The sequence below is a fragment of the Erinaceus europaeus genome, chromosome 13 (genome assembly GCF_950295315.1).
Source record: "Erinaceus europaeus chromosome 13, mEriEur2.1, whole genome shotgun sequence".
Lineage (NCBI taxonomy): Eukaryota > Metazoa > Chordata > Mammalia > Eulipotyphla > Erinaceidae > Erinaceus > Erinaceus europaeus.
In genome coordinates this window covers 83,082,238-83,106,560 of record NC_080174.1, presented here as the reverse complement: position 1 = coordinate 83,106,560, position 24,323 = coordinate 83,082,238, and the positions used below count along the sequence as shown (strand labels likewise).

The window sequence follows — 24,323 nt, the reverse complement described above, 5'->3', positions numbered from 1 at the left end:
ATTGGAGACCTTTCAGAACTTCTTTAAGGGCAGGCTTGGTGATAGTTGACTCCTTTAATTGTTGCTTGTCTGAGAAAGTTTTTATGCCTCCATCTAGTCTGAATGACCGTCTAGCAGGATACTAGGATATTTGGTTGAAAGCCTTTCTGAGTACTCAACAGATATCTTGTCATTGTCTTCTGGCCTGTGTAGTGTTTGTGTGGAGAAGTCTGCTGCTAATCTTATGGGTTTTCCTCTATAGGTGACTCTTTGTTTTTCTCTTGCAGCCTTCAGGATCCTTTCTTTATCCTCATTCCTTTCCATTCTAAATATGATGTGTCTTGGTGTCTTTAAGTCTGGGTTAATTCTGTTTGAAGCCCTCTGGGCTTCTTGAACCTTTATGTCTTTGATGTTGTCTAGACTAGAGAAGTTCTCAGCTATTCTGTCCTGAAGAATGCTTTCTTTCCCTCCCTTTTTCCCTCTGGTAAGCCAATAATGCTTATATTATTTCTTTATTTCTTTTGAAGTCATCCCATAGGTCTCTGTTGTTGTTTTCAGTATTTCTTAATCTCTTTTTTGAGATCTTGTACTTCTTTTTTAGTCGTCTCCAATTCATCCTCGATCTTGCTAATTCTGTCTTCAGCTTCATTTATTCTATTCTCTCTCCCCTCTACTGTTTTCTGGAGTTCATCTAGAACTTTTTTTACCCTGTTCTGATACTGTTTTAGCTTGTTCAGCTAGTTGTGTTTTTAGCTCAGCAATTTCAGCTTTCAGCTCTCTAATAACCTTGAGATAATTAGTGTTTTCTTCTAGAGTCTCATTAGTTGTTTCTGCATTTCTGATGACAATTCTTTCAAACTCTTTAGTCACTCTTGTGATTATTTCCTTAACTAGTGTTTGGATGTTGACCTCATTATCTTGTACTTCAACCTTTGGGGGGCTTTTAGCTGGACTCTTGTCCTGGTTCATTTCTCCAATATTTCTTCTTGTTGGTTTAACCATTTTATGTATTATGTTATGAGTTCCCTCTCTCAGTACTTTTCAAATTACTGATCACTATTGCCTGGATTGACTTGTGTCTAAGTAAGGTAATTAAAGGGTTCACAGTTGTGGAAGTTAACAGTTGTTTCAATAGTATTTTAATTCCTGATTTGGAGTTCAGTGGCTTAAAAGCCTCTTTTGTGCTTTTTCTTCCCTGTAGGATATGGGAGCCTGAGGGCTTTTAAACTATAAGTAGGCTTCTTAGCTTAATCACTGACTCCTGACCAAGAGATAAAACAGGGTGTGGCAGAGATAATCCAGTGGTTATGCAAAGAGACTTTCACAGCCCCACTGCTAGGGCACCAAGGTATAGATCTTCTCCTTAATTTCCTGGCTAGATCTCTGTACCCTGGTGTCAGCACAGGGCCTCCCTTCCACTGCTCCAGATTCTGAGGGCAGTAGCAATGGAGACTCAGAGTTGCATTTAGTGAGTCTCAGGGGAGTCCTCTCCTCCCTTCAGCCATCCCCTTGTTCGTGAAACAAACTGGAGGTGGTGTCTCAACTGATAAACTGCTGGACTACTACCAACCACTTAATCTCTCTCTAGGCTCCTCTCTGTCTACCAGCCACACGTTTGCACTCACTGGTGATTTGGTGGGTTCCTGAAGTCGTTCTAGTCCTGTCTTGTTCCAGTCCTAGGTGGTCTCCTTTGGTATTCCTAGTTGATCTGGGAGAGGAGAGGAGAGAAATACATCTGCTGCTGCTCATAGGCCCGCCTCCGGAAGTCTCCCCAGGACTATATATTCTTGCCTTCTTCTACTTTCTGCCATAGACCATGTTCCTCTCCTTACAAAAGAAGGGGATGGAGTGGGGATTGCTTCATTCCCTTGTTATACCCTTCTGCTGTGGTTATATTAAACTGTTTAAAGACAGTCCTTTGGGGCCTCAATTTCATCACTCTTGTTTCTTCTTTTCTTGTGTCTTGGTTACCATAACCTCTTTCCTTCTCAAGAATTTTGTTCCTTTAACATTTCTTCTGACTAGAGGATTATCATTCTCTCCCTTTCTCCTAAATCAGACCCATCAGCACAACAACCATCTCCAGTTCTCTTAATGCTCTCAATAACCCTATATATGGCTGGGTTCTGGGCTCAATGATACAGCACAGAACTCAATGATCCTATAAACTTAGAACTACTCTCCACTTCATTTTTAAATTGAGGAGAATATATTCAAAGGTCACTCCGAGTTGCCAAGTGGAATTCAAACTCAGGTCTATTGGCTCTCAAGTTTATATTTCAACTATTACATTACACTTAATGGATACACTATAAATGCTGTATTCAATAATATTAGTAATATTCCAAGGAGTCCAAGACTTCCAGTCTAGTGCCAATAGTCCTGCTCTTGGATTCTTAGAGCCTCCACAGACAGCCTCTCTGTTTCTTGCTGTGAGAGCTCATGAAAATCCTCTTCCTGTCCTTCATCCCAAGTTAACTATATCAAGCTGCATTTATCTACCCAGAGCTCAGCTGACCCTACTAAGACTTGCCATTACAGTTCTAGCGCTTTGATTCCCAGCATCTCATGTCAGAGTGATGATCTGGCTCTTTCTCTCTTTCTCTTGTGTGAATATTTTTTTTCCCTTTTGTTGTCCTTGTTGTTGTAATTATTGTTATTGCTGTCATTGTTGTTGGATAGCACAGAGAGAAATGGAGAGAGGAGGGGAAGACAGAGAGGGGGAGAGAAAGATAAATACCTGCAGACCTGCTTCACCGCCTGTGAAGTGACTTCCCTGCAGGCGGGGATCCGGGGGCTCAAACCGGGATCCTTACGCCGGTCCTTGTGCTTTGTGACACTTGCACTTAACCCGCTGCATTACTGCCCAACTTCCTTAAATAATGTTTTAAAAAGAAATTACAGTTGAGTCCAAAGATCATTTTTAAAAAATATTTTATTCATTCATTCATGAGAGAGAAGGAGAAAGAGAAAGAATCAGACATCACTCTGGCACATGTGCTGCCGGGGATTGAACTCATGACCTCATACTTGAGAGTCCAGTGCTTTATCCACTACACCATCTCCCAGACCATGAGTCTAAAGATCACTTGTTTGAGTGTCTAAGATCTTTACACTTAGTACAGAGAATATTTTGTTTGCCAATTATGATACCAAAACAAAATATATTTCCTCCCTCCTCTTCAAAAAGAAATGTTTCCTTTCTGAAATCAGAAGGACATCTTGTTCAGAAAATAATATATGGGAGGTGGTGGTGGTGGTGCACGCAATTAAGTGCACATAGTACTAAGTACAAGGGCCTGTGCAACTATTCCAGCTCGAGCCCCTGGCTCCCCACCTGCAGGGGGGACGCTTCAGAAGCTGTGAAGCAGATCTGTAGTTGTCTCTCTCTATCTCCCCCTCCTCTCTCAATTTCTCTCTGTCCTATGCAATAAATGACCACCAGGAGCAGTGGATTCATAATGCCAGCACCAAACCCCAGCAATAACCCTGGAGGAAGAAAAAAAGGAAAGGAAAGGAAAGGAAAGGAAAGGAAAGGAAAGGAAAGGAAAGACAACACATCAAGAAACAGTTGCTTATTTTGCTTTAATATCCCAAAATTACATGTCTGAAAGGGACAATGTTGCAAAACAAGGAGAACACATGCAGCTGAGTACGTCTCACTCTGACGAAAGAACTGAGTGGAGAGAAGGCACCAGAAACTGGTTTTGGCTGGGTTGCATGTAAACATAAGTCGGGGAGAGATTCACTGAGGTGAAAGAAACCTGCACTGCTATTTTATTGGCACAGCTGAAGGATGAAAGAAATGGCCTTCCAAGTAGATGTTTAACTTCCCTCTTCTACTGTAGTGTGAACAGACCCTGGTCTACGGAGACAAATACCCACAATGCAGCCGTGCAGAAGGGCATGAAAGGGAACCGGCATTAGCATAAGCCCCTGAGTCTTCTTTGCCTTGGAGCTCCCAGGGGCATCTCAACTGGCAGTGCCTTGCTAAGGTGCCACTTCTCAACAACGGGTTAGTGGGAAAGCAGAATCGTATAACGGCAGCTGAGGCTGAGGACACTGTGCTTCTCTCTGAGCTCTTCCATCAGACGACCTGGAGGGTCCTGGGCTGGAGGGACGTACCACATCTGGCTGAGTTCTTAGGTGATCACGGTGGGTGCTGTGCGGCCCGTTCTTTCCTGGAGCTGGGACACTTTTAGAGCAATGGAGATAAGGGGGGCTAGCATGACCTGAGGAAGACAAAAGGAAAACACCGTCTCCGTCACTCTGTAGACACACAACAACATTCCCAGCCTCCACAGTGCCTCTGAGCACTTGACTGCCTACTTGCCTGCCCTAAAGGCTCCTCAGAGTCAAGGATATATTCTTTTCCCTCAAAACCTGGTTCCAACATTCCACACTTCAGTGAATAGATGCTATAGTCCCTCAAGTAAAGCTACTGAATCACGGTCAGTCCTTGCACCTTCTTCTCCCACAACCATTTCCCTTTGTGCAGTCGACCAAGCAGTCCAAGGGATGTGGACCTTCCAAGTATCCCTCCAGGACACTCATTTCTCTCACCCAATATTACAGCTCCTGTTAAACAGAAACAACTGGGCTCAAACCACTGCACCAGGAATTTCCAAATGAGCAGCACAAGATTTCTGTTAGGTGGCAGAAGTGATCATGGCAGACAATCTGGGAAACGTGAGATTGTGAGTTCAGTCTCTGGCACTGGATGGGCCAGTGATGCTCTGGTTTATTCTTTTTTTCTGTCTCTTTTGTGTTAATCAATCAATCAATCAATCAACCAGTCTTTTTTTTAAAAAAAAAGGAATCTTGCAAATGCTATTTTAAACAGGCATCTACTGTAAGTTTTTTTTTTTTCTGCCTCCAGGATTCTCGCTGGGCCTCGGTGCCGGCACTACATATTCAATGCTCCTGGCAGCCATTTTCTCCACTTTATTGGATAGGACAGAGAGAAACTGAGAAAGGAGGGGGAGATAGGGAGCCGGGCAGTGGCACACTAGGTTGAGCACACGTTACAATGGGCAAGGACCCAGGTTTGAGCCCATCGTTCCCAGCTGCAGGAGGAAAGTTTCATGAGTGCCAAAGCAGGGTTGCAAGTGTCTCTCTGTCTCTCTCTCTCTCTCTATCACCACCTTCCCTCTGGATTTCTGGCTGTCTCTATTTAATAAATAATATTTAAAAATTAAAAATTAAAAAAAGAGAGGGAGAAAGATAAGACACCTGCAGACCTGCTTCACTGCTTGTGAAGCGTCCCCCCTGCAGGTGGGGAGCCGGGGCTTTGAACCTGGATCCTGGCGCAGTTCCTTGTGCTTAGGACTATGTGCGCTTAACTAGGTGTGCCAATACCCGGCCACTGTCTACTGTAAGTCTTTTAGGTGCTATCTATGTTGGGAATTTCCAAGAAGAGGTTAACGTAGCACAACATATACTGAGCTCTGTTTTGGGGAGCACCTGGTCAGACTGACATTGTGAGAAGGTGCTCCAGTGTGCAGTGCTCAGACAACACTGTAAGGAGCACACATGAGGAAAAGCCTTTCCCTGCGTGCAGATACCACCACCCTTTGTGACGCTTCCATTTGGGTGATTATTTTCCAGGCTCTCTGTGTGACTTCTGGCTTCATGAGTCCCTCCTCTTTCTGCCATACTTCTGCAGACTCTTTGGGTGAGGCTGGAAGAACACAGCATTGCGTTACGATGTGCTACAGACTTTTCCATGGAAAAGTGGAGCCGTGAAACCCTTTCTCCTTTAGCACCGAATGCAGAACCGGTATGTTTGATGCCGGAGCAGGTGACGATCAGAGCAAGCAAATATGAAAACAATCAGTGACAGGTCAGAGCACCAGAAGATGCTATTTAAAGAGAATGCTGGGCAGTGGCTTACCCATTAAGTGCACATACTACTAAGCACAAGGACCCATGCAAAGAAAGGATCCAGGTTCGGGTCCCTGGCTCCCCACCTTCGGGGGAAGAGTCACTTCACATGCAGTGAAGCAGGTCTGTAGGTGTTGATCTTTTTCTCTTGCTCTGTACCTCCCCCTCCTCTCTCAATTTCTCCCTGTCCTATCCAATAAAAAGGAAAAAATGGGGGAGTTGGGCGGTAGCAGAGGGTTAAGCGCATGTGGCGCAAAGCACAAAGCCCCCGGCTCCCCACTTGCAGGGGAGTCGCTTCACAAGCGGTGAAGTAGGTCTGCAGGTGTCTGTCTTTCTCTCCCCCTCTCTGTCTTCCCCTCCTCTCTCCATTTCTCTTTGTCCTATCCAACGACGCCATCAGTAACAACAACAATAGTAACTATAACAATAAAATAACAAGGACAACAAAAGGGAATAAATATTTTTTTAAATTAAAGAAAAAGGAGTTGGGCGGTAGCACAGCAGGTTAAGCACACGTGGCGTAAAGCGCAAAGACAGCGTAATATTCCGGGTTCCAGCAGGTCTGCAGGTGTCTGTCTTTCTCTCCCTCCTCTGTCTTCCCTTCCTCTCTCCATTTCTCTCTGTCCTATCCAACAATGATGACAACAATAAAACAAGGGCAACAAAAGAAAATAAATAAATAAATAGTTAAAAAAAAAGTTAAAATTAAAAAAAAAAAATTTTAAAGAAGGAATAAATGGCCACCAGGAGCAGGGGATTCGTAGTGCCAGCACCGGGCCCCAGCGATAAGCCTAGAGGCAAAGAAAAAAAAAAGTGATTTAAAGATTAGTTATCCTGAGTCTGCCACTTAAGAAGCGTGCGAACCATTTAACCTTTCTGTGCCTCAGTTTCCTTATCTGTGGTACACAGATTCCACCTCCTTTGAGAATGACATCAGTACTACACCAATGTAATGAGTTTAAAGCACAGCTCGGAAGACAGCAAACACTTAGATAATTGTTAGCTATCGGCTATTATGACAGAGATGTGAAAGCGCTTCTCTGATCATTCGAGAAATGGGTTGTGATAACAGACCTGTTGAACCACTATCACCCCCTCTAACAGGGCACAGGGCTTGGGCATTACCTGGGGGTCCTGGTAGATCTTGGAAGCATCCTTCTCATAGCTGTCAATGTACAGTCGGATGGTGGCTCCTGCACTCCCAGTGCCACTCAGTCGAAAGATGATTCGAGAACCATCTGTAAAAATGAGCCGCAAACCCTGTAAAAAAAAAAAAAAAAAACCACGAAGCTTTATTTATTTGCCCCTACTATGCTAGATGGAGTGGAGATAGAAGGCTGGCAAAGGGGTCCATTTGGAAATCTGACCTCATCTATACTTAACCGGAAGATTTGATCCTTGACAAATGGCCATAGTTCAGCCCCTTGAGTCTTCTGCCAAGGCTTCCTCCCAGTAGGGTTGAGCTCATGCAGAAGCACTCCCAGGCTCAGGTGGAATGTCATGAGGAGGGTGGGAAACACAATTCCCCTCTCCTCCTTCACCTCTCCCCCCACCGTCCCTGATTTTATGGTTTTCGTGGCTTTAGCTATTTCAGTTGGAAGCCTAATAGTAAATAAAATAAGAAGTGATCCATTGGTGACAGAAACTTAATCCCTGGACCAGGGAAGAAAGAATCGGCAGAACAGGCTGGAGTCAGAGCAGAAGATTCAGGAGGATCTTTCCGAGAAGAATTCTTTGCAAATCACCGACAGAGAGCCACAGAAAGAAACCCAGAGATCACATGACTGAAATGCCAGAGGCCAGATACTCTGACCTCCTGAGCAGAGTCCATGGTCAACATTCCACAAGGCCATTGTTTTGCTACCCCTGAAGTTTCCCCACTGCAGGTGGGCACTGGGGCCTCGACCATGATAATGTCGAGCAGGTGCACCACTGCCCAGCCCACAGCAGCACCTGTTGTCCTCAACATTCTTTTGTTTCAAGAGTAAAAAGGTTGGGGTGGGGGGGGGGTCAAGGAGGTAGCACGGAGGTTCGTTATAGAATTCCTTGCTTGAGGTTCTGAGGCCTCAGGTTGAATCCCCAGCACCACTATAAACCAGAGAACCCTGTACCCTGAGTTTCCGAGAGGCTCAGAGAAAGGCCTCCAGTATGGGTCCCTGGTACCCCGAGGAGGGAGCCCTCGCGGCTTTTGTCTTCATCCACACCTGGTCCAGGATCTTAACTGTGGTGCTGGGTTCTGCACTGATGTACTGGGCTTTGCTGCAAGTCACATGCAGACAATGATAGTTACCATTTCTTTGAATAGCTAAGTGGCTAATTTATGTTTCCTCCTCCTCCTCCTCCTCCACCATCTTCTCCTCCTTCTTCTTTTTAGAAATTAGAACATAGGGATTGGGTGGTGGCACAACTGGTTGAGCACATCTATTACAATGCGCAAGAACTCAGGTTTGAGCCTCCAGTCCCCATCTGCAGGGGGAAAGTTTCATGAGTGGTGAAGTAATGTTGCAGGTGTCTCTCTGTCTTTCTCCCTCTCTAGCTCCTCCTTCCTCTCAATTTCTGGCTGTTTCTATGCATTAAAAAAATAAAGATAATTTAAAAATTAAAATAAAAAATAGGACATATAAAAGTTGATGATATTGTCACCCTCATTGCGATGATTTCTTAAGAGAAGTAGGAGTAAAAGTCAAAGCATGAGCTCTTTCAGATGCTGCACTCCATCTCACATATTGCATAAAAATTGCCACGGAATCTTGGTGAAGAATTCCAGATGGGGGCATAGGGGGCTGCACAGGACCAGGGGAGAAATCATTTTCCCTAAAGAGTACAGTAAGTGTTCACTTACCATCTCTCGGTTGTTAGAAACTGTAATTTTATGCGAAACAGTGACTAACAAAGTCAATTTAACAAGGATTACTGATACAAACAAAAGTCAATTTCCTGTAGCATGTTTCTGGCTACACACACACACACACACACACACACACACACACAAGAAAAGAAGGGAGTCAGGTGGTAGCACAGTGTATTAAGCGCACAGACCAGCGTAAGGATCCCGGTTCGAGCCCCCGGCTCCCCACCTGCAGGGGAGTCACTTCACAGGCGGTGAAGCAGGTCTGCAGGTGTCTGTCTTTCTCACCCCCTCTCTGTCACCCCTCCTCTCTCCATTTCTCTCTGTCCTATCCAATGACAGCAACAACAACAATAATAATAACCACAATAATGATAAAACAACAAAGGCAACAAAAGGGGAAAAAGTGGTCTCCAGGAGCAGCGGATTCGTGGTGCAAGCACTGAGTCCTGGCAATAACCCTGGAGGCCAAAAAAAAAAAAAGGAAGAAAGAAAGAGAAAAGAAAGAAAAGAAAAGAGAAAAGCCCGGATCGAGCCCCCGGCTCCCCACCTGCAGGGGAGTCACCTCACAGGCGGTGAAGCAGGTCTGCAGGTGTCTGTCTTTCTCTCCCTCTCTCTGTCTTCCCCTCCTCTCTCCATTTCTCTCTGTCCTATCCAACAACAATGACATCAATAATAACTACAACAATAAAACAACAAGGGCAACAAAAGGGAATAAATTTTTTTTTAAAAGTTTAAAAAAAAGGAAATAAATCACATCACTAGCCTTTTTTTATCATTAGACTTCTAAATAAATATCTCAAACACTTCTAACATTCAGTCATCATTTGCTTTCGCTCACTGCTCTGTGTTCTGGTCAGTGTATGTAGTGCAGCCAAATCATAAGTGGACAGGCCCCATTTTGGTAGCTCAAGGTACATGTGAGGTGGGACCCAGACCCGTGCTACTCATGCCCACATGCACTGGCTCTGATTTGGACAACCGAGACAAGACGATGAATTGTACTTTTTGTGACGTGGAAGAAAAAACTGAAATGCCCAGATAAAAGCCATGGAGACATGGGGCAAGTGTGCAAACTCCACACAGACTGGGTGGGAATCTTTTTTTTTTTTTTCTCCCTCATCATAATGAACTACACTGAATGAAACGTTATTCGCGCACATGCCAGGCATGTGCAAGCCAAGTGTGATTCATCACAAAACCAGCTCAGAAGAGCTACCTTAGAGACACAGGGCTGTGGGTGGGAGACATAGCATAATGGTTATGCAAAGGACTTTGGTGCCTGAGGCTCTGAAGACCCAGGTTCAAACACTTCCATCACCATAAGCCAGAGCTGAGCAGTGCTCTGGCCTCTTTCTCTGTACATTTCCCTCAGTATCTCTCTCATCAATAAATAAATAACAGAAAAATGAATCTGCAAAGGGGAGAGAACTAAAGAAGCTTTTTTTCTCTTTCTTCTTTTCTTTCTTTCTGTCTTTCTTTCTAAGATCTGCTTCAGGACTGCCCTTTCTACCACTAGGCCCATGGGCCACGGCAATAACAAGCAATCACAATGTACATAATGATACTATGTCAGAGTTCCCACTGTTGTTTAATATTTGCTCATATGTCACAGAAAGAAGCCTAGCAAAATTCCTTTTGATAATACTGCAATTAATTTATATGACTTATGTGTAAGTTTTTACAGTCAGAAATGATGAAAGGCCTTAAATCACCTGCTATCAACTTGTTCACTTTTTTTTTTAATTTTTAAAAAATATTTATTTTTCCTTGTGCTGCCCTTGTTTTATTGTTGTTGTAGTTATTATTGATGTCATTATAGTTGGATAGGACAGAGAGAAATGGAGAGAGGAGGGGAAGACAGAGAGGGGGAGAGAAAGATAGATACCCGCAGACCTGCTTCACCGCTTGTGAAGCGACTCCCCTGCAGGTGGGGAGCCAGGGGCTTGAACCAGGATCCTTACGCCAGTCCTTAAGCTTTGTGCCACATGCGCTTAACCCACTGCGCTACTGCCCGACTCCCAACTTATTCACTTTTCTAGCAAAGGCTTAAGTAGAACACTTAGAAGAAATTTCCCCTAACTGAAGAGGTCCTCTCTCCTTATGATATGCTATGAATAGTGACAAAAAAGTCTAAGAGGAGGAGCCCCACTAACAAGACATTAACCATTTCTCCACATACAGTACTATGATTTCTAGCTTGTTTTTTTAGCTGATGTATCTAGAAGACAGACAAGTCTGTTTACACACTACTCATTCTCCTTTTATCTGTTCCAGACAATAGTATGTCTGGAATATTAAGTTATTATAAAAAAAAATCATGGTGTATTTTTCTGTTTTTCTACACAAAAATGCATCATGATTTTTCCAACAACTCAATATCAAGAGAAAGTAATAGTACTCAGCTGTTGCAATGGCTGCCATCTTTTCTGGAGGGGGCCTGGTCTTCTTTTATTATATAGTATCCATTAATGTTTTCTGAATAAGTATAATTTTGATCCAACAATATATGTAAATATCATAATGTTATTTTTCGTGATATTAAGTTTGTGATACATTAGGATCAAGCAAAATGTGTGTGTGTGTGTGTTATGCATAGCGGAGCTGGGGGGATGGTTCAGCTGTAGAGCGACCAACTCAACATATGTAAGGCTTAAGGTCTATCTCAACACCAAAAGAGAACAATTAGGAGAACTGTGTATATCGGAGCAGTGATCTGCTCTCTCTCCCTCTCTCCAAAATAAGATTGTACTATGGAAAAAAAAGTGGACCCCCGTGCAGGTGGGGATTCAGGGGCTTGAATCCAGGTCCTTGAGTGGGTCTTTGTGCTTATTACTATGTGCACTTAACCACGCGCATCACTGCCCAGTCCCTGGAAGCTTTTTCTTTTGGGCCTTGTGATTTCAGGGGTGAAGCCTGAAGATCTCACTCCTCCATACTTACAGATCTGTCCTACCTGATTTCTGGAGATGCTTCCGTCGACAGGATCACTGTATTCAAAGTTATCGATTTTCTCCACTGTGTAAACTTTGTCACCCACAGAGAACTGTCTCCCCACAAAGGAGCGGTCAGCTATCAGGGCCTCCAAGTCCTTCATCATTTTGTTTGCACCCTCTGCATCCACCTCCTCATAATCATACCTGGAAGAAATAACCAAGTTGAGGCCCCATAGGCTGACTTTAGATTACACGGAAGTATAACAGCACTCTCTTCTTTATCTGTGTGCCCCCCCCCCAAAAAAAAAAAATCAGCCAAGTTTAGAAGCTGGCAAAAGGATGAGTGTGTCAATCCCTGGAGATGAAACAGACCAGAGATGAAAGGAAGAGTTTAGAGGATCTTAGGGAAGGGTTAGAAGCTTCTGGATAAGCAGAAACTGCAATTTTGACTTTTCTACAAAATATAGCTCTGAGAAGCTTCAAAGGCTTTAGAGAGTTACTATCTAATGTTTAATCACACATCCTGAGGAGGTAGAATTAAAAGCAATGTTATCTCAAGAGAATGCTGGTTAAGCAGTCCCGTGACTCAGACCCTTCTCTTCCAAACTCTGAGGGCTGCTCCCAGTCTGGAAGCTGCCCCATGCTGCTGACACTCTGCTAAGCAAATTTCTAGCCTCCACAGGAGCTTCCAAATATAAGGCCAAAGTTTCACTGACTGGACACAGGAGCCAAGCCCGGAATCTCTCCATCGGAAACATCTCAGTAAGAGTGGATTCTGGTTCAAAGTGCTGTGGAGTATCCCTGACAAATGTAAAAGGCTCAAGGGAGGGGGGAAAAAGTGTTTCAAGATTTTTTTTTTCATTTTTCCTCCATGAATTCTTCTTAACTTTTTTCTAACGAGGTTAAAAACTCCTACAGGCTGGGGGTCGGGTGGTGGTGCAGCAGGTTAAGTGCACATGGTGCAAGGCGCAGGGACTGGAGTAAGGATCCCAGTTCGAGCCCCCGGCCCTCCACCTGCAGGTGGAGTCGCTGGAGTCACTTCACAGGTGGTGAAGCAGGTCTGCAGGTGTCTATCTTTCTCTCCCCCTCTCTGTCTTCCCCTCCTCTCTCCATTTCTCTCAGTCCTACCTAACAACGAACAACATCAACAACAACAATAACCACAAAAAAGCTACAACAACAAGGGCAACAAAAGGGGGGAAATGGCCTCCAGGAGCAGTAGATTCATGGTGCAGGCACTGAACCCAGCAATAACCCTGGAGGCAAAAAAATAAAATAAAACCACCCTCTTACAGGTCAAGATGTCCACTTGAAGACAATACCTAGCATATGGTCTGCAAGGAAGCTGCTTTAAACCTGGGAATTTGGGGCTGACAAGTAGAGGCTGAAAAGGACAAAGGAGGCATGGAGTTCCACCGTGTTACAGATGCTACCTAACCCAACCTGACTTCACTACTGGACGGATGACCTCACTGATGTGTCCTGGAGCTCCGCCTCCCCAGAGCCCCGCCCCACTAGGGAAAGAAAGAAACAAACAGGCTGGGAGTATGGGTCCACCTGCCAACGCCCATGTCCAGCAGAGAAGCTATTACAGAAGCCAGGCCTTCCACCTTCTACACCCCATAAAGATCCTGGGTCCATACTCCCAGAGGGATAAAGAATAGGGAAGTTTCAATTAAAAAACACAAAACTCTTACAGGTGTTTTTTCTTTCTTAAACTAATGGCACACACTCTTCAGAGGTTTATTTTATTTTTTTAAGGCTCAAGACAGCTGGGTTATATTTATGTGCAATCGTGAAACAAATGTGATATGTGCAAGACGACGCATGAGAAATACTGGGGAATTAAGTGTTGGGTAGTATGCCAGCTCCCCCTGGCTTCTGCTTAACCAAGCACTGGTATGCCTGTATAGGGATTGGTTTGATCCCACTCAAAACTGCGGTCTATTTACATAAATCACTTTTATATTTACATAAAGCACCACCTTCCCTGCAGGGCATTGGTGGTTTAGTGGTAGACTTCTCACCTGCTCCGCCCCCTCTCCTTGTCACACCCTGATCTTCCACCAGTCACTTTTCTCTCCACCCTCTCTATGTCACATCCTGTTTCCACCCTACTTGGAGAGTATAAAAACAGCTGCTCTTCTGATTAAAGACACTTGGAAATAGCTTTCCGGCTCCGAGGGTTCCAGAGTGTATCTCCTGCGAAGTTAGTGCGGCATGAGTTCCTGATCCCTCTCCCATGCAGCAGCCTAGATCGGCTCCAGTTGAGTTCTCTCCAACCCAGAGCACTAGCTCGGGAAGAAGCACCCTCAGGCTATCCCAGCAATTAAGGTCAAACTATTCTGGCTCTAAGATTCTATGAATCAAGGACAAAGTCTCCTTACTCGTCAAGTCACCTCCCCCGGCCCCCTCCCCCAGTTAAAATGATAAACAGCAAGAAATTATGACCAGGTGTTTGTGACCTTTGGGTGTTGAAGGGAGATGTTCTATAAATCCTAGGTTCATAGGAGTGAAATGGAAAGGATCTGGGCTTTGAAATCTCAGGAACAAGGTATGAATCCAGTCTTCTCCATTACTAATTGTGTGGCTATGTGAGAGGTATCTCACCTCTCTGAATCTCAGTTTCTTCCTCAGTGAACTGTTTTGAGGCAGATACCAGCAGTGCACACAAACATGCTTAGTGCACAGCTAAATAAATGGATATCAGAATGGAATCTCAACAAGCCATATATGCATATTTGACTACTTTACTTGCAATAATCGATTAGCAGTTATTTGAAATTAATAAAACTATATTTAGACAGTTCTTCAATAGGGTCTTTAAAAAAAATGACCCTTCTGTGAAGCACAAGAACCAGCATAAGGATCCCCGTTCGAGTCCCCGCCTCCCCATCTGCAGGGAAGTTGCTTCATAGGCGGTGAAACAGGTCTGCAGGTGTCTTTCCTTCTCCCCTGTGTCTTCCCCTCCTCTCTCCATTTCTCTCTGTCTTACCTAACAATGATGACATCAGTAACAACAACAATAATAACTACAACAATTAAAAAAAAAGGGCCAACAAGGGCAACAGAAGGGAATAACTAAATAAATATTTTTTAAAAAAAAAAGGGCGGGGGTCGGGCAGTGGCGCTGCAGGTTAAGTGCACAAGGACTGGAGGAAGGATCCCAGTTGGAGCCCCCAGCTCCCCACCTCCCGGGGAGCCACTTCACAGGTGGTGAAGCAGGTCTGCAGGTGTCTTTCTCTCTCCCTCTCTGTCTTCCCCTCCTCTCTCTCTCTCTGTCCTAACAACGAACAAAATCAACGACAACAATAATAAACACAACAAGGCTACAGCAACAAGGACAACAAAAGAGGGGAAAAAATGGCCTCCAGGAGCAGTGGATTCATGGTGCAGGCACTGAGCCCAGCAATAACCCTGGAGGAAAAGGAAAAAACAAAAAACAAGGGCAACAAAAGGGAAAATAAGTAACTAAACATAAAAAAAATAAAACACACATACACACATAAATGACCCTTTCTCTGAACAATTCCAACTAAACATGCCACTTATCAACTCATTCACTGATCTATTCAAAAGATACGGAGACAGTTAATGACACATTCGGTATTTGGAGATACCATGGAACAGAAAAACAAGCCATCATTCTGCTTTCACGGCACTTTCTCTCAAAGAGCTTGTAACTGCAGCTCTGAAATCACTACACGCTCTGGTTCTTAGAGAGCAGAGATTCTTGTCTTGGTTTCCGGGGAATCACATAGAACCTCCACACAGCAGTTATCACTTGTGCCTTTTAATTAAGTAACTTGAAGAAGGAAGACAAGAACGAACTTCTCCAAAGCTGATAAAAAGATTATGATTAAGGAAGTCAAGATGCTTAAGGCTGAATTCTTTCCTGATTATTCAGAGATCTTGAACTGTTAAATTTGTTCTATGTGTTTGAGAATTTTCTACTCACTGAATTTATAGAAAAGGGAACCAAGGCCCAGAGAAACTATACCTACATTTCTTCCAAATAAACAACTTATTTCATATCCTTTTTCTCACGTTTCCTTTCTGTAATTATAGTGAGGTCCGGTCAAATTTTGTTGGGAAGGTATTTTGGTGTTAGTGAAAAGCACTAATACTGGGGTGGGGAAGGATGCAATTACTTTTTAAAAATAGAATCATGTTGGGCGGTAGTGCTGCTGGTTAAGCGCACGTGGCGCAAAGCGCAAGGGCCGGTGAGAGGATCCGGGTTCGAGCTCCTGGCTCCCCACCTGCAGGGGAGTTGCTTCATAAGCAGTGAAGCAGGTCTGCAGGTGTCTGTCTTACTCTCCCCCTCTCTGTCTTCCCCTAACTCTCTCCATTTCTCTCTGTCCTATCCAACAACGACTACAACAATAAGACAACAAGGGCAACAAAAGGGAATAAATAAATATTTAAAAGAATAGAATCATGCATGGTAAAGAAGACTGACAAAGTATTCTAAGTATTTTATTCATTACTAAGTCCGCAGAGATAGATGTAAAGTAGGCACACTGGCAGTGCCTGTCGAATAAGTGCACAGTCTCTAGGAACTTTTTATTTTTATTTATTTTAATTTTTTATTATTTACTTATTTGCCTCCAGGGTTATCACTGGGGCTCGGTTCCTGCACTACAAATCCACTGCCCCTGGCAGCCATTTCTTCCATTTTGTTGTTGTGGTTGTCAGCTAGGACAGAGAAATTGAGAGAGGGGAAGTCAGACACCTGCAGACCTACTTCATCGCCTGTGAAGCCACCCCCTGTGCTGATCCTTGCGCCTCATACGATGTGGCTTAATCCAGTGCGCCACCACCCGGCCCCCTAGGTACCTATTTTAATGAGCCAGGAAAGTTGATTTGGACTGATCATAATCATTTCCATAATTACAGAAAAACAATGTTTCCCTATTTGTAGTGCTCCAGAGTATATAAACACTTCCATTTTCTTGTCTCAATCTACTTACTAGTTTGACTGTTATTCCCATTTCTATAAATGAGAACACAGTACAGAGAGAGGTTCCATGAAATAAAATCTTAATCTGGTCTTTGGAATACAATGCTATTATCTTGCCCGTTGAACAGATACCTTTTAAAGACTTGCATAAATATATTTATTATTTGACTATATTAACTAATTTTTAAGACTCATTTTTCAAGGTTAATATAAAAGTTGATTTGATCTGACCCTGACTGAAATACATTTTTTAAAAATTTGATTTAATTTATTTATTTATTCCCTTTTGTTGCCCTTGTTTTTATTGTTGTAGCTATTGTTATTGCCATCGTTGTTGGATAGGACAGAGAGAAGAGAAATGGAGAGAGGAGGGGAAGACAGAAAGGGGGAGAAAAAGACAGACACCCGCAGACCTGCTTCACCGCCTGTGAAGGGACTCCCCTGCAGGTGGGGGGCCGGGGGCTCGAACCGGGATTCTTACACCGGTCTTGTGCTTTGCACCACATGTGCTTAACCCGCTGCGCTATTGCCCGACTCCCCTGAAGTACATTTTAAATTCCCAATTGGTAAAGGCTGAACTAGGGCTTTGCGGTCACAAGCCAGCAAAGACAGGAAAGAACCTGTATGCCTGACTGAGAATCCTCTCTGCCATTTCTTCCCCCTACTTCTCACCCCAGTCAGGCTTTGACTTACCTAGTGAAAAAATTCCGGCCAAACTTTTGCCAGTGATCTTTGAGGATATCCTCCACACTCTGTTTTCGAGTAGCGAGAATGGAGAGCCAAGCAAGGACCGCCCAGAGTCCATCTTTCTCACGGATGTGGTCAGAACCTGGAGGGGGTGGGGGTGAGGGGAGTAAACAGCAGTGAGAAATAGGATTTTTCTGAAATATTTGGGAATAAACACAACAGGAAACATGTTGACCCAATCAGAAAGGCACTAAAACTTTACTAAGGACCTTGAGCAGCTGTAAAGAAGTACACATTAAATAACACAACAAATTATTAAAAAAGGAGTTGAGGGGGCCGGGTGGGAGCACAGCGGGTTAAGCGCACATAGTGCTAAGTGCAAGGATCCCGGTTCCAGCCCCCGGCTCCCCAACTGCGGGGGGAGGGGGAGTTCGCTTCACAGGCGGTGAAGCAGGTCTGCAGGTGTCTCTTTCTCTCTACCTCTCTGTCTTCCCCTGCTTTCTTGATTTCTCTCTGTCCTATCCAACAGCAATAACAAGAAAGGCACAAGGGACACACAAAAAAATGGGGAAAATGGCCTCCAGGAGCAGTGAATTCATGGTGCAGGCACGGAGTCCCAGCAATAACCTTGGAGGCAAAAAAAAAAAAAAAAAAGAAGTTGAAACTTTGGGGCCAGGCAGTGGTGCATAATATTTAACACACATATTATGTGCAAAAGGCCTGGGTTTGAACCCCTGCTCCCCTCACCCCCTGCAGGGGAGACCCTTCACAAGCAGTGAAGCAGGGCTTCCCCTCTTTCTTACCCTCCGCTCTCCATTTCTCTCTGTCCTATCAAATAAAATAGAAAGAAAGGGAGTCGGGCGGTAGTGCAGGTGATGTGAAGCGCTAAGACCAGCGGGAGGATCCCGGTTCGAGCCCCCGGCTCCCCACCTGTAGGGGAGTCGCTTCACAGGCGGTGAAGCAGGTCTGCAGGTGTCTGTCTTTCTCTCCTCTCTGTCTATCCTTCCTCTCTCCATTTCTCTCTGTCCTATCTAAAAATGACATCAATAACAACAACTACAACAACAATAAAAAAAAAAGGGCAACAAAATGGTGCCAACACTGAGCCCAAGTGATATCACTGGAAGAAAAAAAAATTGATACTTTACTGAGTAATTTAGAGGCTTAAGGTAAACACCAATAAGAATATCAGTGGAGGGAGTCGGGCTGTAGTGCAGCGGGCTAAGCGCAGGTGGCGCATAGCACAAGGACCGGCATAAGGATCCCGGTTCGAACCCCGGCTCCCCACCTGCAGGGGAGTCGCTTCACGGGCGGTGAAGCAGGTCTGCAGGTGTCTGTCTTTCTCTCCCCCTCTCTCCATTTCTCTCTGTCCTATCCACCAACAACGACAGAAATAACCACAACAATGTGAAACAACAAGGACAACAAAAAGAGAAAATAAATAAATAAAAAAAAAATATTTTTAAAAATTCTTTAAAAAAAACAAAAAATTAACATTTCTCAGTAAAATTTACTATAGGTAAAATTAAGACCACTAACAAATTTTATAAAAATATTTGCTTATTACTTAGATGTTACATATATCTAATGTAGAAAAAAATTTACAGGGGCCGGATGGTGGTGGTACACCAGGTTAAGCACATATAGTGCAAAGTGCAAGGACCCACCCAAGGATCCCAGTTGGAGCCCTCGGCTCCCCACCTGCAGGGGTGTCACTTCACAACTGGTGAAGCAGGTCTGCAGGTATCTGTCTTTTTCTTTATCTTCCTATCCCCTCTCAATTTCTCTCAGTCCTGTCAAAAAAAATAAAATTGAAAAAATGACCACAGGAGTAGTGAATTCATAGTGCAGGCACCAAGCCTCCGTGATAACCCTGGAGACAAAAAAAAAAAAAGAAAGAAAGAGGGAAAAAAAAACTTTAATATTGATAAGATATAGGCAATTCACACACAAAATTCACACAGGTAATTGATAAATAAAATAGCAGTTGGCATTGTTTCCTAGCTAAATTCAAATTAAAACCACAACAAGAAACTGCAAAGTTGCTTGACAAATGGCCACAGACTTAAGAACCAGAACAGCTAACGCGTCAGGGGAAGAAAAATGGGATGGAGTTCTGACAGACTGTGTCTGAGTGGGCGCAGTACTATGGAGCAACTGGGCAATTTGAAACTAGGTGTGGATCCAGTAATTCCAAGTCTAGGCTGCTATCTTTCCACTTAACCAGCAAGACTTAACCAGTTACACCTGCCTCCAGTGTGTGTGTGTGTGTGTGTGTGTGTGTGTGTGTGTGTGTGTCCTTGCTAAAACTTTTTTTACTCCAAACAGAAAACTGGTTTCTTTTGATGTGCATATAGGAAAAATTGGTCGCAGAAGCCGTGGATTCGCAGTGCAGGCACCAAGCCCCAGTAATAACCTGGAGGCAAAAAAAAAAAAGAAGAAAGAAAGAGAAAGAAAGAATAAAAGAGAAAAAGAAAGAGAAAAATATCTTACATATTGATAAGACTTTTTTAGAGTCTGACGTGGAACAGCACTCTCGTCTGGCTGCTTTTGAGAGCCAGAGACAGAGAGAGATACCAGGTAGTGGTGGATACAGTGCATAAGGACCCGGGTCCAACCCCCCAGCCCCCACCTGCAGGGGGAAATCTTCACTAGTGACGAAGTAATGCTGCAAGTGTTTCTCTGTCTCTCTATCTCTCCACTCCCCTCTTGATTTCTCTGTCTCTATCTAAATATATAAAAAGGATTGAGTTTAAAAAGAGAGAAACAAAAAAATAGCAGTTACTGAGATCTGTTTTTCTTATTACTGAATAGGGCCCAGTGCAATTCCTTACTAGTAGTGCTTTGCATGTCGTCATGTCTTGGACTCTTTGCCCCTAGAGAGTTCCCACTGGGTCTTAGAACTTTCAAAACCTTCCAACAGGATACTGACTATGCAGTAGGCCTGAGGCAAGCTGGCATCTTTCTCTTCCTCATACTTTTCAGAGCAGGATGTCTTCTCTCAAAGACTGACTCCCAACATTCCTAGGCAGTTACGAACTACTTGCTCAAAACATCTGGTGTGACGCCATCCTTTCTCCTTGAGCATCTAGTTATGAATCTTTCATGTCCTAACCATGTAGCCATACTGATCCTTGTAACTAAGTCCGATGATTAGCACAGCAGGTGAGATACAGTAAACAACTAATTGCTACTTATATATAAAAGAGTGCAACAAAGTATTCATCCATTAACCTACTCCCACATTTTTTCTCTCTTTGGTTCAGGAAAACACTTTTTTTTTCCCCTTTCAAATAACATTCTCTTCAATAAGATGCCCCCTTTAGAAATGACAATTCTTAAAATCTAGGTGTTGGGGGCCAGGCAGTGGCACACCTGGTTAATTGCACACACATTACACTGTGCAAGGACCCACATTCAAGCCTCTGGTCCCCACATGCGGGGGAAACCTTTCACGAGTGGTGAGGCAGGACTGCGGGTGTCTCTCAGTCTCTTCCCCTCTCTACCTCTCCTTCCTCTCTCAATTTCTCTCTGTCTCTATCCAATAATAAATAAATAAAAATATTTTTTAAAAAAAATCTAGATGTTGGCCAAACAAGAGATATTAGACACTGCTTTCAGTACTTTATAGAACAGATTTTTTTTTAATTAGCTAATTTTATCATCTATGTCTTCTTACTATTTCAAGGAACAGAAAATGAATTCTCTGACTCTTACAGCTCTAGAAAATGGTAACAGCTTTTGACAACACTTCATCCTGAGAAGCAAGATTCTGACAGTTTCCACAGTGTGCTGAAAATTCACAACAGAAATAGAAATCTTGGCAATGCCTGTCTGTACCCTGCTAATTTCCTCCCTTCTTTTCTTCTTCTTTTGTTTGTTATAAAATAAATGAGAAGCAGAGGAAGCTATTTTCCTTTGTGTTTACTCTTTGCTAAGTAAATAACTGGGTTTTTATATATATTTGTGTGTGGGGGGGGATCCAAAAATCTTATCCAACTCTAACAAGGCTACTTGGAAGTAACCAAATAGCATAGCTAACATTATTTTTAAAAATCTGACTTCAATAATAATAAAGAAATATTCTGAGGGGCCAGGCAGTGACACACCTGGTTGAGTGCACGTGCTACAATGTGCAAAAGGGCTTGAGTTCAAGGGTCCAGGCCCCATCTGCAGGAGGAAAGCTTCATAAGTGGTGAAGCAGTGTCTCTCTCTCTCTCTCTCTCTCTCTCACTTTCTTCTCTCTCTCAATCTCCCCCTCCCTCTCAATTTTTTTCTGTCTCTATTTAACAAATAATAAATTTACAAAAAAAATAATAACCATTCTGGATTAATCTCACTAAATTACTTCAGATGTGTCAAAACACTACATGATTAATATTCCAGAAGAGAGAGTATGTGTGTGTGTGCATGATTAATATTCCAGAAGAGAGAGAGAGAGAGTGTGTGTGTGTGTGTGTGTGTGTGTGTGTGTGTCTATTGTTTCTGAAGCTGTAGCAGTTATGATTTGATGCAAAATGTTTCATACTTAAGCATTAGAAGACCATAATGTTGAGGGTTTGGGAAATAGCTCACATAACAGCACACTTTGCTATGTAAGGACTTGCATTCAAACCCTGGTAGAGTAGTACTGTGATGTTTCTCTTCTCCTCTCTTCCTCTCCTCTCCTCTCCTCCCCTCCCCTCCCCTCCCCTCCCCTCCTTTCTCTTCTCTTCTCTCTCTCTCTCTCTCTCTCTCTCTCTCTCTCAATTAACAAAGAGAAAAAAGAAGTCTTCCAGAAGCTGCGGGATTTCACAAGTACAAACCCCTGGTGTCCTAATCAAGCTAACAAAAATATTAGAAGATCTGAATCCAAGACTTAGTTACCTCTAATCTGTGTCAATCTGGATAAGCCATTAACTTCTCTGACCTTTCGTTTTTTCAAATCCAAACAGAGATATTTTATTCAGCAGTGGTCAGTCACTATAAGCAATTATTATGTTTAAAGTCAAAAGAGAGACATTTCTTATCATTTTTATGGGATGTTTCCAAGAAAATTCCAGGTTGTTTTTTTTAAAAACTTCCAATACAGGGGCCATATGGTGGTGCACCTGGTTAAACACGCACATTCCAGTGCAAAAGGACTGAGGGTTCAAGCCCCTGGCCCCCACCTGCAGGGGAAAAATGCCACAAGTGATGAAGCAGGGCTGTAGGTGTCTCTCGGTCTCTTTCCCTCGCTATCTTCCCCTTCCCTCTCGATTTCTCTCTATTTATCAAATAAATAAATGTTGTTTAAAAATGTGAATACAGCTACCCTTCTCAAATCATCTTAAGATTTTACCATGATAAAGCCATTGAACTGTTCTATAAGCTAGTAACTACTGCATAGCCACAAGACACCACTATGACGAAGGGTAAACAATAAGCTTCTAAAGAAAAAGCAGTGTTCTCCACTATTTGATTAAGCTTGCAAAGACAATACTCCTTTACCATAACATATATTGGAGAATAAAGTGGGGTAGAACCAAGGATTACTACATTTTCCCTTTCTTGTCTAATTTCCCCATAATAAATGGAAATTACATTTTTTAATCAAAAAACAAAGAAAGGGAGGCTCAGCGGTGGCTATCAGGTAGAGTGCACATGTTGTCGTGCACAAGGACCTGGGTCCAATCCCTTAGTCCCCGCCTGCTGGGGGGGAAGCTTCATAAATGGTGGAGCAGAGCTGCAGATGTTTCTTTCTCTCTCTGTGTCTCTCTCCTTCTCTCTGTCTCACCTTCTATGACAACAAAAAAAAGAAAGAGAGAGAGAGAAAGAAAGGAAGGAAGGAAGGAAAGAAGGAAGGAGAAAAAAGAGAAGAAAAAGAAAGGAGGAACAAGGGAGAGAGCATGATGGTTATGCACACAGATTCTCATGCCTGAGGTTCCTTGGCCCCAGGTTCAGTCTCCAGTACCACCATTCGCCAGAGCTGAGCAGTGTTCTGGTAATAATAACAATAACAATAATAATAATATAATATAAAAAGAATGGAAAGGAGAGGAAGAGAAAGGGAAGAATATAAATAAATAGCCACTGGGAGCTGGGAGCAGTGGAGTCATCATACAGCAACTGAGCTCCAGTGATAATAACCCTGGTGGCAGAATAATAATAATAATAATATAAAGGAAAAGCTTTCTTTCCTATTTTTTTCCTATTTCTTTCCTATTATTATTATTATTCCTATTATTATTATTTATTTTTATTTATTTATTTATTTATTTTTTACTGGTGCAGCTGTTGACACAGAGGTACGTACAGTCTCTCACCTCCCTGTGAAAGTTGTCTGCAGAACACTCCCATCCATAACTCAGGCCCTTTTCCATCATCACGCAACAGGATAGGGAAAACACAGATGAAGGCACCACTTGGCCTGGCTGACACGGGCCACTCAGGGTTTTGCAGGGGACCTTTCATATTCGGCGCAACTCAGAAACTCAGTGAGCGTGAGGGGACTCTGCCCTTTCAGCATCTTCAAACACCTGTCACTTCACTTCAGCCTAATCAGCACCATGTGAGAAGGATAAACTCAGCTCAGTCAGGGTACACTCTGGGGCTCCGCCAAGAAAAATGTCAAGCCTTGCTGAGAAAGCCAAAAGCAAACAGTTTAGGGACTCCATTTTATTAACCAGTGTGGGCTGCACGGGAGTGAGTGCCAGGCTCCTGCCTCAAAAAGCGGCAGGGCAGGCGGCAGAGGGATATGGCAGCTGGGACAGTTCGACAGAGTCCTCTGAGAACACCAGCGTCTATCTATGTCTGTGTCTCTGTCACGATCTGTCTACCTCCGTCTTTCCTCTCCCCTGATTTCCTCTCTGCCTGGAAATTTCCACTTTACATCTGCCTATTATCCTGGCAAATAACTCCTACAAATAGTTTGGGTCTAACCTTTCTCCAGCATGCCTTCCTTGTGGCCCGCCATGCTTACCCCATCCCCATCATTCCCCATCAGCTGTGACCCCCGTCTATGCTGTGAGCTGTTCTCCTAGGTAGACAGTGGAAGACAGTCAGCTTTCAT

The 24,323-nt window shown here is 43.5% G+C and overlaps 1 protein-coding gene across 2 annotated transcripts in view; it reads right to left on the bottom strand.

The window, feature by feature from the left end:
* Positions 1 to 3,545: 3,545 nt before the first annotated feature.
* The window catches only part of PGM1 (phosphoglucomutase 1), an 82,283-nt gene continuing 61,505 nt past the window's right edge, over positions 3,546 to 24,323 (bottom strand). For both annotated transcript variants that reach the window (XM_007522534.3, XM_007522533.2), the window contains exons 8-11: positions 17,300 to 17,435; positions 11,667 to 11,850; positions 6,988 to 7,122; positions 3,546 to 4,211 (exon numbers count right to left, since the gene is read on the bottom strand). In XM_007522534.3, coding sequence (XP_007522596.1) covers positions 4,122 to 4,211; positions 6,988 to 7,122; positions 11,667 to 11,850; positions 17,300 to 17,435 — 545 coding nt within the window. In that variant the 3' untranslated portion in view covers positions 3,546 to 4,121. The remainder of the gene's footprint in view (positions 4,212 to 6,987; positions 7,123 to 11,666; positions 11,851 to 17,299; positions 17,436 to 24,323) is intronic.